The 18,364-nt window shown below is 31.9% G+C and overlaps 1 protein-coding gene across 1 annotated transcript in view; it reads left to right on the top strand.

Annotated features, from left to right (window-relative positions):
* The window catches only part of LOC111145096 (attractin like 1), a 796,800-nt gene that overhangs the window by 73,339 nt on the left and 705,097 nt on the right, over positions 1–18,364 (top strand). Inside the window, exon 9 of the mRNA XM_022499729.1 lies at positions 13,502–13,685. Within this exon, the coding sequence (XP_022355437.1) occupies positions 13,502–13,685 (184 nt within the window). The remainder of the gene's footprint in view (positions 1–13,501; positions 13,686–18,364) is intronic.

Here is an 18,364-nt window from a genome sequence, read left to right on the forward strand (position 1 = left end):
ACATGGAAAAACTCAGGTAATTTCGTGTATATGTGCCCTTATCTGAGAAATCTAGTAAAGTAGAAATGTGCAGACTTTTTCGTAGAGGTCTAGATAGTAAATTACTTTGGCTTTGTAGGCCACATGGTCGTTACTCAGTTCTGCTGTTGAGTCTGTACACATGCACTGGTATAAAATACATAAGTGAATGAGTATGGCTCTGTTCCAGTAAAACTTGATTTACAGAAACAGTTGGTGGGCTGTTTGGCCTGTGGACTGTAATTTGTCAAACCCTGTCGTAGAGAATAAGCATCATCTAACAAAGAGATGAATGGGAACACTTCAGGTAAAAGACTGGTTAGAGGACGTGTATTTAATTTAGGAGCTAAGACTAAAACAAGGGTAGAGATGTCAGTAGACAACTAGAATGCAGATATTATGTGTTCCTTCTAAGTAGAAAGAATGCAGCTAAAAATGGGAGAAGGGTAAGAGAAAGAGGAAAGCAGAAAAAGAGCCTGGATTCTTGCATAGGTAATTGGTAGGAGTCAAGAATGCCATTTAACTCTTAACACCGTAAATGTTAGTCGGTCCAATTTTAGTTGTTTGAGCAAGCCTACCTAACATTCTGTGAAGGCTGTTATTTAATAAATCTCATTCTTTCTTAGAAGTCTTTAAAGAACAAAGAGAACATTTATTTACTTAAAAATGTAGTATAAAATATTCTATCTGCAATTACAGATGGATCTGTTGGATGCTTTTACAAATCTAAGATATACTCTAGGATCTTAGTGCTTATTTTTATTATGTTTTAAAACACTTTGCTACTTCATTTTCCTAGAAATTAATTCATTGCTCATCAGTTATTACCAACCAATGCTAAAAAAATTAACAAGAAAACAACTTACTTAGGAGGGTGATACATGAATGAAATATATGGTCACTTTCAGTTTTCTTATTGCAGTGCCCAAAGTATTTTATTACATTTAAAGAAGGCATAAAAGGACTGGAGGCACCATCATTGTAGCCTGCTCTTAGCTTTTATCGAACACAGTAATTAGATTCAATGAGATAGCATGGGTTGTGATCCTAAGGCCAGAGAAAGTAGAATTCAGGCCACCAAAACATTGCATGAGTCAAGAATACCTTATTGTATTAAAACCACAATTCACCAGAAGATGTAATATACAATAGAAGAATATCTATGTACCAAATAACCCAGCAACCAGCCATATAAAACAGAAACATAGGCAATGCAGAGAAATAAATAGCAGCAATTTCTTTATAAAACAGTTCAAGCATTACTCTGTACACGACAAGACAAAGTAAGAGAAGGTAGAAAGATCTAAACAATATAATCAAGCAATGTTAAGGATATATATCAACACAACCTGATTATGGACAGAGTACTTGTGGACTTCTTAAGTATGCATGGAAAACTCCTAAAAAGTGAGTAGATTGTATCTTAGGATATAAAGAAAACATCAGTAGGTCCCCCAAAAATGGAGATACTAAATAAAACCTTTAAGGTAGATATAAGCTTAAGTTACAAAATTGCTAAAAAATAATGACAGTAAAAGCAATACATATAAGAATCTATCAGATAAGTTTAAAGCAGTTATCAGAAGATTATTTATAGCATTAGACAACTATATTAATATGAGTGAAAATAGGTGAACCACATTCTGAACTCAAAAAGCAAGAAATAGAACAAAGTACGTACAGACCTAGAAGTGGTAGGATTCAAATAGTAAAAAATGACATCTGAAATTATTGATGTAAGAACAAAAAGGCAGTAGATCAATTTAATAGATTAGATTTGTTTATTAAAAATTTTAAAATAGATAAACCTCTAGCTAGCTCATTTAATCAAGAAATAAGGAAGAAACCACAAATATACAAAGTAAGAAATGGTAAGGGGAGAATAGTACTGGTAAAGAGGAAATTTTTTAAAAAATGAGACTACTTTATACATCTATGCAAATAAATTAAAAATATAGAAAAAATAAATAATTTTTAAGAAAATAACAGTTTTCTAAAATTAAACCCAATAGAGATAGAAAGTTTATATAGATGAATTTCCATAGAACAAAATAGAGAAAGCCTCAAGCCTAGATGATGTTATAGGTTAACTTTAGCAATGCTTGTAAATTCTTTTAGAGAATAAAAATGGAAGGAAAACTTAAAAATTTACTTTAGAAAACAAGTATAACATTGCTACCTACAGTTATCTCAGAAATAGGAGATTATAGACCTGTGTGATTGAAAATGAGTTAACATGCTTTCCTTTAAAAATCACCAAAAAACCTTAAATAAAATGAACAAACTTTAACACAAACCAATAAGATACCATGATCAAGTAGGATATATAACTAGGATTCCAGGGATGATTCAATATTAGGAAATACATTAATAAAATTCACTATGTTTATAGGTCTAGGAAGACCATGCTAAAAAAGCCCATTCCTAATTAAAATCTTAAAAAATTGGAATGGATGTTTGAATACAATAAATGTATCTATGTCAATCCAAAGCCAGCATCTTCTATGGGGAATCAGGCACTTGGGTGAAAGTTAGGATCGAAATAAAGATTCCCACAATCTCCATTACTACTAGACATTTTTCTGAAGGTAGTAGAGGAAACATTAGAGGAATAGGACTTTGATAAGGAGAACATAAGCTACTTGCAAGTGATAGAGAATTCCTGGAAAACTTACGCAATAATAGGACTAACTGAAACAATAAAACAATAAAAGAACTCAGCAAGGTAACAGGTTATAAAATTAATATGCAAAAAGTGTGCCTGGGTGGTGCAGTGATTCAACGTCTAACTCTTGGTTTTGGTTCAAGTCGTGATCTCAGGGTGGTGAGATCGAGCCCCATGTTGGGCTCTGCTCTGTGGGAGTCTGCTTAAAAGACTCTCTCTGCCCCCCAATAAATCTTTAAAAATTAGTATGCAAAAATCAATATCTTTCCTGTATATAGTAGGCAATTAGAAGACATAAGAAGGAGAAAAACACATTTAGAAATCTACAGTGAAGCTAAATCATTTAGGTATAAATTGAACAAGAAATGTTCAAATCTTTAAAGAAAACTATAAACCGTTCCTGAAAGTCACAAATATAGGGGGAAAAAACCCAACAAAATATATAACAAAAATACATATCAATTCCATTTCAAAGAATGTATGCTTCAGTTTTACCTCCAAAATACAGAAACACTTTTTTTTTTTTTTTGTATGGACAGAGTTATTCACTGTAACATTATTTAGAAACTACTGGTAGATAAAGCATGGTACATCCATATTAGTGAAGTACTGCTGTGTGGTTGTAGAAAAGGAAGAACTGTTTGAAATCTTATGATTTACAGGATATATCAAGTGACAAGTGCAAAATAGCATATGTAGCATATTACTTTTTGTGTAAGAAAGAAGGGGAAATCAGAAAATACTGTTATGCCTGTTTTTTTAAGCAAAAATTGAACACTGGAAGGATAAACTAGAAGATGGTGATGTTGGCTACTTGCAAAAGGTAGTAGAGAATGGTGTGGGAAGGACAGAAAATGAAAGTAAATTTCCCTTAAGTAGTTTTGACTTTTAGAAGCAGATTGATCTACACACAAAATCATCAACAAGGAAAGCAATCAAACTCTAGAACAATGCAAACGGAAACTCAAGAACTCACTCACGTCTCAAATGGATAACACAAACCACACTGAAGAGGGAGAAAATAACCCACAAGCCTTTTTAGCACAGTGTTTGGTTACGTGTCCTCAGGCTAGGTGTGGATATGTGGGGAAGAGCTGCTAACAAATTTTTTAAGTTTGTTTTTTGAAGGTTTTGGTGAAGTAATTCTACATTATTTTGGGTGTACTTGACAGATTAAAAAAATCAGTAAAAGTGTTGTTGGGAGCTAAAATTCTCAACATGGAAGACAGGAGATACAAATATGAAATGGGGAAGGCAGGAAGAATCCTGTCTGATGGACTGGGCTTGTAGGTATCATTGTGAGCTTGTGGTTTGGTACGCAGGTAGCAGGTAGACAGGTAAATAGGCAGGCGGCCCACAGTTACAGGTTTAGATTCTTCTGAAAGGGCCTAGAAGTTAAGACACCCCAGTAATAGTGAGCACAATGATCACCCATATTTCCAGATCTAGTTTCTAAAAACATTCCCAAGAAAAGAAACCAAGGCTCTTTGGAGAAATGGCTGATTCTAGGGCTATGGCAGGAAAAGTAAGGATGAACCTGGTATATCTTGTTATATCAAATTAAGGAAGTGTTCAGGAAAATTATGGGTCCTGTCAAAAGCACAGAAGAATCGGCTTGAAGGGGGGGTCCTTTGGTAAAATCTGGGATACTTTGAGCATCAAAATAATTTAGGCAAATAATAAATTATAAAATTGAAACACGGGGCGCCTGGGTGGCTCAGTGGGTTAAAGCCTCTGCCTTCAGCTCGGGTCATGATCTCAGGGTCCTGGGATCGAGCCCTGCATCCGGCTCTCTGCTCCGCGGGGAGCCTGCTTCCTCCTCTCTCTGCCTGCCTATCTGCCTGCTTGTGATCTCTGCCAAATAAAAAAAAAAAAAAATCTAAAATTGAAACAGGAATCGTGAGCTTATACTGATAATGGACAGATTGACAGAGGAGAGGGATACACAGAGTGCTGACTGGCATTGGGAATACTGACTGGAATTGAGGAAAAAAAAATCATTGTTTAATAATAATTGTAGTAAACAATTGGTTTGGGAAAGAATCATCAATAGGTTTTAAATCCAGGGTGGGGATAAATTTTTGATGAGATGTGCACAGTATTTAAATGTCTTTCTTACAGATTGTTTATAAGGTGCAGAGAAAAATAGTACCTTGTCTGAGAAATCAAAATTCATATCAAAAACCATGGGAGATAATACATTGTGTGCCTCTGGATATGATAGCTGCTGAGAGAAACATCACTTAAAACAGAGTTTGGCAAACTCTGTACAGGTTAAGACAGTAAATATTGTGGGCTTTGTGGATTATACAGTCTCTGTTTCATCTATTCAGTCCTGCCGTTGAAATTTGAAAGCACGCCATAGATAGTATGTAAATGAGTAAATATACCTGTATGCCAAAAAATATTTATTTAAAAAAATGAGCCACTGGCTAGATTTGGCCTATGAGACACATGTTTCCTACCCAGCATTTTGAGTGGGACTGCAAACTTTAATCTAATCATTAAGCAGTATCGTACAAATCTCAAATAAGGAAATTTTTGTTTAAAAAGGTAAAGAGCTTTATTCTTCAAAAATGTCAATGTTGGGGCACCTGTGTGGCTCAATCAGTTAAGCGTCTGACTCTTGATTTCTGCCCAAGTCGTGATCTCAGGGTCCTGGGACTGAGCCCCATGCGGGGCTCCTCACTCAGCGGGAAGTTGCTGGAGATTCTCTCTCCCTCTCCATCTGCCCTTCCCCCACCCCTGTGCTCTCTCTCCCTCTCTAAAATAAATAAATTTTTAAAAATGTCAATGTCATAGGAAATGAAGACTAAAAAATTGTTCCAGATTAGAGGAGGTTTATGAAACATGACAACTGAATATGGTAGGTTATCCCTGACTGTATTTCTGTACTGGATGAAAAAATGCTATGAAGGACATTACTGGCCCAATTTACAAACTAAAATATTTGTGGATTAAAGCATTCTATAAATGTTAAATTTCTTGACATTAATAACTATAATATGGTTCTATAAAAAGAAAGTCTGTTCTTAAAATATATACCATAATATATAGGGATAAGAGAAATGATGTATACACAGTTATTGTGCTTGTGTGTGTCCACGTGTGTGCATGCGTGCATGTGTCTGTGAGAGAGAGAAAGAGAGAGATTGACTGAGGTGGGGAAGGAAAGGGAGGGAGAGAGAAGAAGGAGAAATAATAAAATGGAACAAGGTATTAACAATGAATCTGAGAAATGGGTGTATGGGAATTCTTGGGATTACTCCTGCAACTCATTTGTACCTTTGAAATAATTTCCAAATAAAATGCTAGAAGTAGATTACAAGAAGTGTATGTATTTTTTAAAATATATGTTTATGTAGGACATATATTTGAACTGAATGTTATAGAGAATTCTTGTGAACTTCCTCTGGTGATAAAGGAAACGTCAGTTTGTCCTTTCTGCTATACTTAGAATTACAGCTTTAAGGGAATCTGTAAATCTCAGAGGGGACTTATATGGATGGTTTTACTAACTTGGACCATAAAGCTATTCTGGGTTAGTCCTGAGGGAAATTTATTTCACTTTAGGTAAGCAATACCTCATAAACTTTCTAAGAATCTCAATGTGAATCTCAAGGTTAGTATAATATTAATGTTTTGCTTTAGTATTTTTCATGCTTTTAGAATTTGGAAGGTGTAGTTGGGAAGCCAGTATTAATACCATTTTATCTTCACTTTTTTCCTTTTGATTTAAAAACTGTTAGATATGATATTTTTAGGGACTTTTTCCCCCCTCTGTAAATGTAGTGATATGTGATTTTCTCTTCAGCTTGTAACATCACATGTTTTTCAAAATTTGGTGGTGGATTTCAAGTGTGAATTGGACATTGCTTTTCAGAAAACTAGTGTCTGAAAATATAATTCTATAGAACAGATGTATTAGGTGGTAGAAGTTAGGAATTTTAATAGAGGAAATCTCCCCTTTAAAAATAATTCAATCATAGGAATCATAAAACACATACTTTTACTGTCTTAAATTAGGGTTGGCATTTGATACGGAATTTCATTTGTGAAGGAATTTTTAGGACTAAATAAAGTAAAACAGTTTCAGTGTAATAAGTAAAATATTGCTTTAATAAAGTGTTCAGTCTGTGTGACAAAGGCTGCTGTTCAGAGTATATATGTTTTCATATTTTTTAAGAATATCACAATAAAAAAGGCCAGTTTTGGTAAGTGACTATTATATCATGTTTTAAAAACTGTTTATAAGCTATATGAATATTATATATTTAAAAATATGCATTGGTTATATCAAAAAAATTTCACTACGTATGTGTTCAGGATTCAGAAAATTCTGGTCTTTCTCTGCTTAACATTCTTTCATTGATGGAGATCTTAGTCCCTTAAAGGCAGCCACTGCATTATTGTATATATTTTAAAAATTCTATTTATATTTAGAAGAAAAATGCTCTTCTTGTAAATTTGTACTTAATTTTTCATGAGTATATAGAACTGTGTAAGTTCTATAGTGCAAAGTCCCTTATGCTTCCACATATTGGCTCTACAAAAATTCCGAGATATCTTATTTTCCACTTGCCTTCCATTCTTTAGACTTTTCTTTAGACAAGCAGCTCTAGTGCCTTTATTCTTCACTCGACCTGGCTTACATTCATAGCTTTTTGTTAATGCCTTACATTAAAACAAATGTTAATGATTTAAAGAATATTTTGTAACAATGATAATAGCAGCTAACATTTATTTGTTGGGGACTTAGTCTGTGGTAGGTGATATTATAAGTACCTCATGCATGTTAACTCAAAGTGAACATATAAATATAAGCTATTTTTACCCCATTTTATAGGCAAGGGAACTGACACACAGATGTGTCACACAAGTAGCTGTGGTCACCCAGCTAGCAAATGGGAAGATCAGGATTATATAAATATAAGATACACATTATCTTCGTTGACCTTTTGTTATCTTTATCACCCTCTCTGGACAAACCATACTTTGTAACAACACTTTCAGACTTAACAGCGTTCAACAGAGTGTGGTGTGTTATCTAATGTGAGACCATTAAGTTCCCCTATTCTAGATATGATATTTTCTTTTATACTGGTATTACTGTGTTGACCTATAGTTAGCCTAAAGAAAGCAAAACTTCTTATTTAGTTCATTAGTTTTTGTTTTTTATATAATTGCTGTGAAGGGAGATATATACTCTGTCCTATATTTGTTTAATTTTAGAAACTCACTGAGGGGCTTATTAAACGAGTTTCAGCCCATTATTGGTATAAGGTTTATAATTTATTATTAAAAGAGTTTCAGCCCATTATTAGTATAAGGTTTATAATTCTGGTATCTAAAGACTTAGTTACCTTGTCCTCTTATTGGGTCAGTGGTCATTTAATAAGTACAACTTCATCCTAGGAATTGACAAAAAATGTTAAAGAGTAAACCTTTGGCAATAAAAAAAAGAGTTGGAGAATGTATAGATAAAAAGAGATTTAATAGACATATCAGAATATCAGACAACTTTAATGTGTAGATCTCGTTTAGATCCTGATTCCAACAAACTTAAAAAAAGCTTATAAAATAATTAGAAATTTGAACACTGGAAACTTCCTGATTTAGATAATTATTAATTGTCTGGGTTTGTTGTTGTTGTTGTTGTTGTTGTTGTTTTGTTGTTGTTGTTGTTGTTTGAGAATTGCCCTGCAGACCTCTAGGGTTTTGGAACAAAGCTATAATCTCTTCTACAGATCACTTTTTGAGAAATAGTTTCTCTTTTGCTAGTCTTGCCGCCTATTATATGAGTATATTATTTTTTCCCTTGTCTGGATGACTTTTAGTTGTTAATACTTTTCCCAAAGCTGTTTGGTAGAAATTGGCAAAGCCATCTGAGTTTGGAATTTTCTTGGTGGCAAGGCTTTAAAATTACAGGTTCAATTAATCTAATAGTTATAAAGCTACTCAAGTTTTTTCTCTCTTCTTGTCAGAGTTAGCATTTGATTATTTTTTCAGGATTTGTCTATTTTATTTAAATTTTCAAGTGTATTGACCTAAAGGTTTGTTATGATTGTTATTGTTGTTATTATTGTTACATGCTGTTAGTGAGGTTTAGAAGATATTATAGCTGTGCTCCCTTTAGGTCCATAATAATGGCTTATTTGGACCTTATTGTCTTGTGTGGATTCTCCAGAAGATTATAAGTATTAATACTTTTCAAAGTACTAACTTTGGGAGTTACTGATTTTTTTGTATATTTTTTGTCTATTTATTTCTTTTATTATTCCCTCCTTTTAATATATTTTGATTTGTTAAGCTTTCCCCCTTTCTTTATATTGATATTCATTATTTTCAGGTTTTTAAAACTGTTTTTTAAAAATATGCATTTCTTCTTTTCAGTGTCTTTAAAAAAGCAGTTATTTTAAATTTGTATAAACTATATCATAAGTTTTTATGGTGTCTAGGTTTTCTATCCTGAGAGATCTTTGTCAAGGTCACAAAGGTTTTTCTCCTAGCTGTTTTAGTTTTGGCTCTTACCCTCAGATCTATCATCTGTTTGAGTTGGTTTTCACAAATGGTATGAGTATGAAGTAAGGGGTGAGGGTTTTTTTGTTTGTTTAATAAATATAAAAATTTTCCAGTAACATTTGTTGAAAAGATTTTCCTTTCCCCATTGATAGATCTGTTGAAAAGTCAGTTGACCATATGAGTTAATGTTTGGACTCTCTTTTGATCCATTAATGTATACAGCCACACTTCATTGACTACTGTGGCTTTATAATTGAGGCGGTGTAAGTCCTGTGTTTTTTTTGTTGTTTTTTTTTTTTTTTTTTTTCCAAAAAATTTTGGACTATTCTATGTACTTAACATTACCATATAAAATTTAGAATCAGCTTGTTGATTTCTTAAAAAAAAACCTTGTAGGAATTTTAATTGAGGTTGAATTATGTGTACAGAGAGGAAAATCAAGTCTTTAGTAATATTCTTCTAACTCATGGGCGTGGTGTATTTCAGCATTTACTTAGGTCTTCTTTAAATTTTTCAGCAATGTTGTTTAGTTTTTAGTGTACTGGTATTGCACGTAGTTTGCTAAATTTATACCTAAATATTTAAAATTTTTGTGTTATTGTAAGTGATGTTTTGCAGGTATTTGTGTAGTGTAATGATTGTCATGTTTGCCTGTTAATGGCACTTAAAATTTCAATTTACAATTGTTGATTGCTAGTAAATAGGAAAGAAGTTGATTTTTCATATTGAACTGGTATCTTGCAACTTTGGTAAACACAGTTATTAATTCTTAGAGCTTTTTGGCAGAGTCCTTATTTTCTACATAGATAGATGATCATGTGTTAAAACTATGATAATAAATTTTGTTTATTTTTCCTTTTCAGTCTGCATACCTTTGCCTTGTTTTCTTTGTATTATTGCTGTGGCAGTATCTCTGGTACAGTACTGAGTAGGAGTAGTGAAAGCAGCTATTTTTGCCTTTTTTTCCTGTTAAGAGGGAAAGTTCCAGTCTTTTAATTATTACATTAGTGGTATGTTTTCTAGATGCTTTTTATGTGGTGAAGGAAATCCACTTTTATTCTGAGTTCACCAAGAGTCTTTTTCATCAATGATGTTAATTTTGTCAAAGAATTTTTATGCATCTATCGAGAAGATCATTTTTTTTTTCATCTCTTAATGTGGTAAATGACATTGATTTTCAGACATTAAATAATGTTTGCATTCTTGGGTAAATCCCATTGGTCATAATGTATTATCTTTTTCATATATTGCTGGAATTGATTTGCTAAAATGTTAAGGATTTTTATGTTTATGTTCAGAAGAGATACTGGACTATAGTTTTCTGTTTTTATAGTCTTTGTCTGGTTTTGCAATCTGGATAATGATAAAGTAATTTGGGGTGTGTTTTACTCTATGTTATTTTCTGTAAGAGTTTGTGTAGAATTGGTATTATTTCTTTCTTAAATTTTTGATGGCACTCACCAGTGAAACTGTCTGGTTCATGAGCTTTCTTTGTCAGAAAGATTTTGACTACTGCATTTATTTTCTTTAACAAATGTTAGAGATATTTAAATTACCCATTTCTTTGTGGGTGAGCTTTGGTAGTTTGTGTTAAATTTATTGGCATGAATTCTTTTCTTTTTCTCTTATTTTTCTCTTCTTCTTTTTAATGTTTGTAAAATGTATAATGATATCTGATATCTGATATGAATTATTTGTGTCCTCTCTTGTCAGTTTGACTAGAGATTAATAGGTTAAACAAATTTATTGATATTTTCAAATAACTTGCTTTTGTTTCCTTTTTTTCTATTTTTATTGATTAATGCTCTATTTATCATATTTCTTTCCTTATTTGGGTTTTATTCACTCTGTGGAAGAATAGATCATTGAATTGGTTGAGACATTTTCCTTCTTTTTAAAAATATAAGTGTTTATTGCTATAAATTTCTTTCTAAGCTAATGGTTCTCAAACTTTAATATACATAATTATGAATCACCTGGATGGTTGTTAAAATGGATTGCTGTGTCCTAACCCCTGATTTTCTTAGTATGTGAGTATTGATGCCAAGAAACTTCCATTTTTTAAAAAGTTTCTAAGTAATGTCATTTGCTGCTGTCAAGGAACCATCCTTGAGAGTGTTTGCTTAAGCTCTCTCCTCCTGCATAGTGAAATGTATTTTTGTTTCCATTTAATTCAAAGTATTTTCTAATTTTCTTTGTGATTTTTTTTTTTTCCTGGCTCCTAGGTTGTTTAGTATTATCGAGTTTTATCCAAATAGATGAAGATTTTTCAGGTCTCTTTCTTGTCATTATTTCTTATTTCATTTAGCTGTTGTCAGAGACTATATTTTGCTATTAAAATTTTTGTGAGTCTTCTGAGAATATGGTCTATCTTGGTGAATGTTAAGTGTCAATTAAAAAGGGTGTGTCTTCTGCTGCTGTTGGTTGGGGTGTTCTATGAATGCCAAATGCATGATGATGATTGGAGTTGTTCAATATTGGTATTTTGTTTAGTGTTTTCCTTAGTTACTAAAAGACTAGTGTAGAAACCTCCATTTATGGTTGTGGATTTAAGTATTGAATTTTTCGGTTCTATCAGTTTTTGCTTCATACATTTAGATGTTTTGTTATTAGGTATTTATATAATTAGAATTTTCAGGAAATTGTCTGCCTTCATTCCAAGTTATCTTCTGTTACCATTTCTGTTATCATCTGTTTGAACAGCTTCTTTAGCATGTCTTTTAGAGTAGATCTGCTGGATATAGATTATCTTGTTTTTTTTTAATATCTGAGGATCTTTTTATTTCACAATCATCCCTGCAGGATAGCTTTGCTTATCATGGAGTTCTGAGTTACATTTATTTTTTGGCATTTTAAAAAGTGTTGGTACTTCTTCTGGCCTCTGTGGTTTCTTAGGATGAAAATCACAGTCATTCAAAATGTAATTTTTGTTTTTCTCTAACCGCTTCTGAGATGTTTTGTTCATTTTGAGTGTTCAGCAGCTTGATTGTGATGTGTTTAGGTCTAGATTTCTTTCAGTTTGACTTGTTTGTGATTTTTTCAGCTTCTTGAATCTGTAGGACCATTAATTTATTAACTATACCTTTTTGTCTTATTTTTGTTGAGGTTGCTCTAGGGATTATAATATACATTTTCAATTTATGATATTCTACCTTTAAATAATGTTGTACCACTTTACATATAGTGTTAGAACCTCTGAATTTCCTGTATTTCTTCTCTTTTCCTTTGTTCTAATATTATGTCTCATATGTTATGAATATCATCATAAATTGTTACGCTTTTTGTTTTAGAAAATAATTTATCATTTTAGGGAGACAAAAAAAGGAGAAATTATGTCTTTTATATTTACCCACCTAGTGACCTTTCTTGTAGTCTTCATTCATATATATTAATCTAAGTTCTGTCTGGTATCGACTGTTATTTTCATTCAGCTTGAAGAAGTTCTTTTGTCATCTCTTGTAGAGCAAGTCTGGAGTAGTACATTATCTCTCACTCTTTTTTTTTTTTGTTTGAAAAAGTTTTGTTTCATCTTTGGAAAATACTTCGTTGGGTATAGAATTCTATCTGGATAGTTACTTTTTTTTTGGTAGAGAATTCTAGGTTGACAGATTTTTTTTTTACACCTTTGGAGTAGTTTAAAAATGTGAGACTCTGTTGTCTTCTGACTTACATTCTTTCTGTTAAGAAATTAGTTGTAATTCTTATTTTTGTTTTTCAGGTTGTACATCTTTATTACTTAATGCTATTCCTTGGTGTGGGTTTCTTTATTTCTTTCTTGCTTGTATTTCATTGATCTAGTCCTGGAGTCTGTAACCAGTCTTCCTTTACACTTTTCAGATTTGTCTTTTGCACTGTTTCCAGTGTCTGTTGTTGTACTTAATTGGGGGGAGAGGAAGAAATGAGTCTATACCATTTTGTTCCACTTATCAACTTTTAAACTTTTGGTGGCTTTCTTCAAACTATTTGTTAGTCTTTTTCTCAGGGCTGTTTATAAATACAGAAATGTATGTGAGAATAAAATTTTCCTTTTCCTGTTGCACATCCCCAAATTTGGCATTTTTAATATTTCAGAATTTAATCCACAGAAAAACCAGTCTTAATCAACTTTAATCTCTAGCATCTAACATAGTAACTAACATCTATTTAATAATTGTTTTTTGATTAAATGAATATTAATTATACTTACTTTACTCATAAAATTTGCTATTAGAATTTGCTTATTGGTAGTTTGGTGATATATTAGTTATATTTTTAAATACTCCTTGAAGTTCATGGTTTATCTTCTTTCATTTACAGCATCAAACACTTGGCTTGTTCCAGAAACTAAAGGAGCTATTGTTCAAGGTGGATATGGCCATACCAGTGTGTATGATGAAATAACAAAGTCCATTTATGTTCATGGAGGCTATAAAGCATTACCAGGCAATAAATATGGATTGGTAGATGATCTTTATAAGTATGAAGTTAACACTAAGACTTGGTGAGTAGATTGGGTAAAAGTATGATGAGAAACTTTGTCACTATTTTATTTTATATTTGTATAACAGTGGTTTTTATTAAATATTTTCAGAGAAACCTTATTGTCCTTTTTTCCTGTTTATTTCAACTAATGAAATTCTTTTGTACAGCAAAGGCACAAAATAACACATTTTCTATGTATTCATTATCACTTTAAGTGATTGACTTTAAAATGTTTTCTGATTACATAGATATGCTTATTCCATATATATTACTTATAAGTGCTGATCTCATGTTCAATTCAGATGAGCAAATTTGCTTACCAATGTAACTTTGAGCTTTGATATTTTTTGCTCTGTGATTTTGTCTTTGCATTCATATTTTAATGTCATTTGTAAATTTTAAAAGCATTTCTTCAGTTTCATCATCTAATTTCCTTTGAAATGCAAAGCTTTTGCATTTTTTATTGTTGTTATAAACAGTGTTACATTGTACATCTTGTACTGGTTTCCTTATGCAGATATGTGAGAGTTTTTGTAGGACATATACTTAAAAGTGCAATTGTTGTGTCTGAGGATATTTACCTCCTTAATTTTACTACAAGTTGCCCAACTGCACTCCCAAGTCGCTGTGGTAATGTATACTTTCACCAGCCAGATATAAATACCCCTGTTTCTTCATATTACCACCAACATTTGTGATTGTGAGGCTCTTTTCCTTTTGCACTTGAGGTGGATTTGCTTGGTATCTTAATGATATTTATTGTGGATACCCAGATTATTGTTGTGACTAGGCATCTTTTTATAAAAAAGTGTTTATTTGCTACTTGTGTTTCCTATTTAGTGAATTGCCTATTTATAACCATAATGTTCTTTTTTATGTTTGAAATATTATTAACTTTTCACTTATTATTTTTTCTATATATATGAGTTTTAAAATAGAATTTTTTTTTAGTTTTCTTTTATTTTTTTTTAAGATTCTATTTATTCAACAGAGAGAGGATCACAAGTAGGCAGAGAGGCAGGCAGAGAGAGAGGGGGAAGCAGGCTCCCTGCTGATCAGAGAGCCTGATGCAGGGCTTGATCCCAGGACACTGAGATCATGACCTGAGCTGAAGGCAGAGGCTTAACCCACTGAGCCACCCAGGTGCCCCCAAAATAGAATTTTTTTTAAATAGAATTTTTGTTGTGCTCAAATATTTACCTTTGTAAAGCCTGGGAAATGATTCTGTTGTTTTTTTAAGACATTGTAAATTCCTTTAAACTCTTATGAAATTATGCATTGAATGAAATAGTTTTTTTTTCACCAAATTTTGATTTGTTCTATCCCCTTCACTTTCAAACATACATTCTAAATTTTATTTTCTTTGAAAAAGAAAGATGGAATTAAAAAAAAAGAGACATTTCCTTTGCATGACTTGGTAATTTTTATTACTTTTTGTCTAATCAATACATTATTATTCTTTATATTTTTATAAATAGTAAAACTAGTAAATCACTTTTTTCTTTTATATAATTTTTGCATTGCATTTTATTTTCTATTTTAACCTAACTTTGACTTTTTGTTCTGATAGCAAGAAGAATTGTGATTTAGCAATTAAGGCTCTATCAATCTACTTAACATATTTTTGTGATGTGAATGGATAAGAGAACTATGGGTATTATTTGAATGAAGTAAAAATGAGAGTTATTTGTTGCTCACCACTTGAATGGGATTTGCTCAGATTTTAACATGATTCCCTTCCCCAAAGTTTCCCGTAGTGAACTTTTATGTAGAAGAATGTAATTACCAATCTTGGCAATTTTAGTATATGTACAAATACCATTGGATACGTGTCCCTTAGGAGAATTTATTGAAATAATTTGCAAATTATTTTTAATACCTTGTTAGATATATATTATAGATACATATGATACTTTAATATTTTACTGGTTTCTGTGTTTTTAAAAAATATCATAAAATTATTAGTGAGTACTAAAATATTTTTCTATTATTCTTAAAGTTTTGATACTTGTTAGCTTAACTTTAAAGTTTGCTATCATATAGCAATTAGTATGTATAGGTTTATTTGTCAAATGTGATATAATTAAAAAATGTCACTAGTATATATCTGTTGTACAGATTGATTTTGAAGTTTTTATCACCTCAGAACTAGTTTTATTTTTTAGTAGATATAGTTTATAGATAGGCTACTTTGTTGAAGTATTAGTAAATGGGTGTTTGGAGGAATTCTTTTTCATTGGTATAATGGATTATTTTGGAATATTTTTTCCATTGAGAAGAATTAGGAATTACATCTTTTTAGGCACCTAAGAATTGTGAAGCAGTGAGAATCTGTGGGTCAAGATCTAGGAGAGGTGGAATGTCAAGGGAGGTAAAATTGGCATTTTGTGGAACTATTTTCCCTTTAGATGATAATAAATCCTGAAAGCTGTCTAAGAAACTGAGCAGAGCTTTTGTCAATTAATATGGAGGAATAAAATTGGATTTCCAAGTGTGCTAATGAAGATAGACTTTGCTACATACTTAAGGATTTGGTTTACTCCCTAAAGTTCTAGGCCTACTAGTGTGGATAAGTCTACTTTGAATCATTGGATTATGGTGATCTGCTCATAAACTAAGGAGCTGGTAGAACATAAGTAAATCCTCTCTTGAGGAAGATAATATCACACAGAGCCTCAAATTATTTCTTCAAAAAACATATGCAATATCTGATACAAAATAAAACAATGATAAGTCTTAGAAAAAGACAAGATAGGAAGAAAACAGCCTTTAGAAGCATAGCTGTAGGATAATGGTGTTTTAAGACAGAAACTTTAACATAAAAGGTAGAAAGTATTAGGAAACAAGGGGAAACTTTTACTAAAGAATCAAATGGAAATTTTAGAAATGAAGAATACATTAAATGAATTAAGAATTCCTTAGATGGGTTTAACAACAGGTTAGATACAGCTGAGGAGGGAATTAATGAAATGGAAGATCAGAACGAAATACCCGTACTGAAATAAAGAAAGAGAAGAATGAAAAATAAAATAAGGAAGGAAATATTAAGGACCTGTAGAATGGTCTAACATGCATGTAATTGGAGTCCAGAGGAAGAAAAGTTAGAAAATAATGTAGAGCACTATTTGAAGTCTTAATGACTATTTTCAAAAGTGATAAAAAAATCAAGCTACAAATTGGAAAACTTCCATGTGCAACATAATAAAAAGAGACGTATACTTAGAAATATCATGTGATGAAAATCCAAACATGAAGGGAAAAATTTTAAAGCAGCCAATGGGAAAAAAAGTCATACTCTTTAAAGAAACAATATTAAGACTGACAACTGATTCCTTCCTTTCTCTGTTCCTTCCTCCCTTCCTTCCTTTCTTCCTTCCCCTCCTTCCTCCCTCCCTTCTTTCCTAATGCTTTTATTTATTTATTTGAGAGAGAATGAGAGAGAGCATGTGCTGGGGAAGGAACAGAGAGAGAGAGAGAGGGAGAAGCAGACTTCCCTGCTGAGCAGGGAGCCTGATGCAGGGCTCAATCCCAGGTTTTTGGGATTGTGACCTGAGCCCAAGGCAGATGCTTAACTGACTGAACCACCGAGGTGCCCCTAGACTGACAACTGATTTCTTAACTGAAAAAATGAAATCTAGAAAACATGGTCTTCAAATTGCTGAAAGGAAGTAATCATCAACCTAAAATTTTGCACCTAGTGAAATATCTTTAAGAAATGAAAGCAAAATAAAGATATTTTTCAGAAAAACAAGAGTTAAAGGAATCTGACAAGAACAGACTCCAGTAAAGGAGATACTAAAAGAAAATGCTATTGAAGTAAAAGAAAAATATTCCCAGATACTGGAATGAATAGAGAACTTAAGAGTAAATTGAAATAATTGTTATTTTAAACTATAAAAATAATAGAGGCTTAAATGGATATAAAATTTGAATGCATGATAATAACATCTCATAAGTCAGGAAGAAGGGTAAATGATGTTCAAAATACTAGGGTTTTTGTTACATGTGGGAATTGGTAAGAGAAGTAGTTTATAGTAGACCTTAATAACTAAGGATTTATACTGTAATTATTAAGCAACAAAAATAAAAGTAGAACTTCATATCTAACAAGCTAATAGGAAGGAAAATAATACTACTTAATGGATTTGGAAGAAGACAAGAAAGGAATGGAATAGGACAAAGTCTAGTTGGGATACTTGTAAAGGAAGGAGGAAGTGTATTTAACTCCAGATATGTCAATAATTACACTAAATGTAAGGGAATAAATATTCCAAATTACAGTAAATGTAGGATACTAAATATTTCAATGAAGAGCTAAGGATTTTTTGGACTTTGTATAAAGCAAAACCTAGCCATATGCTGCTTAGAAGAGATACAAAAATCTAAAAATATTTGGAAAAATTGAAAGAAAAGAATGGAAAAAGATACACAATTGCTAAACAAAAGGAAGTTGGGATAACTTTACTAATACCAGACAGATAGAATTTAAGTCCGGCATCTACCTGGAAGATAGAACAGTGAATTTATATGTACCTTATAACATGTGTTAAATAAAGCAAAAAAATGATGGAACAAAAGGGGACAGATTATATCGGGATGTTTTTAATCCAGTTATCTTGGGAACTGATAGCACAAGGAGACAAAAAACAAAAACCAGAAAAGATATGAATGATTTCAACAGTCTAATAATTTTGTGTT

Source organism: Enhydra lutris, unplaced genomic scaffold (assembly GCF_002288905.1).
Source record: "Enhydra lutris kenyoni isolate GAN:26980312 unplaced genomic scaffold, ASM228890v2 scaffoldscaffold12, whole genome shotgun sequence".
In the NCBI taxonomy this organism is placed as follows: Eukaryota; Metazoa; Chordata; class Mammalia; order Carnivora; family Mustelidae; genus Enhydra; species Enhydra lutris.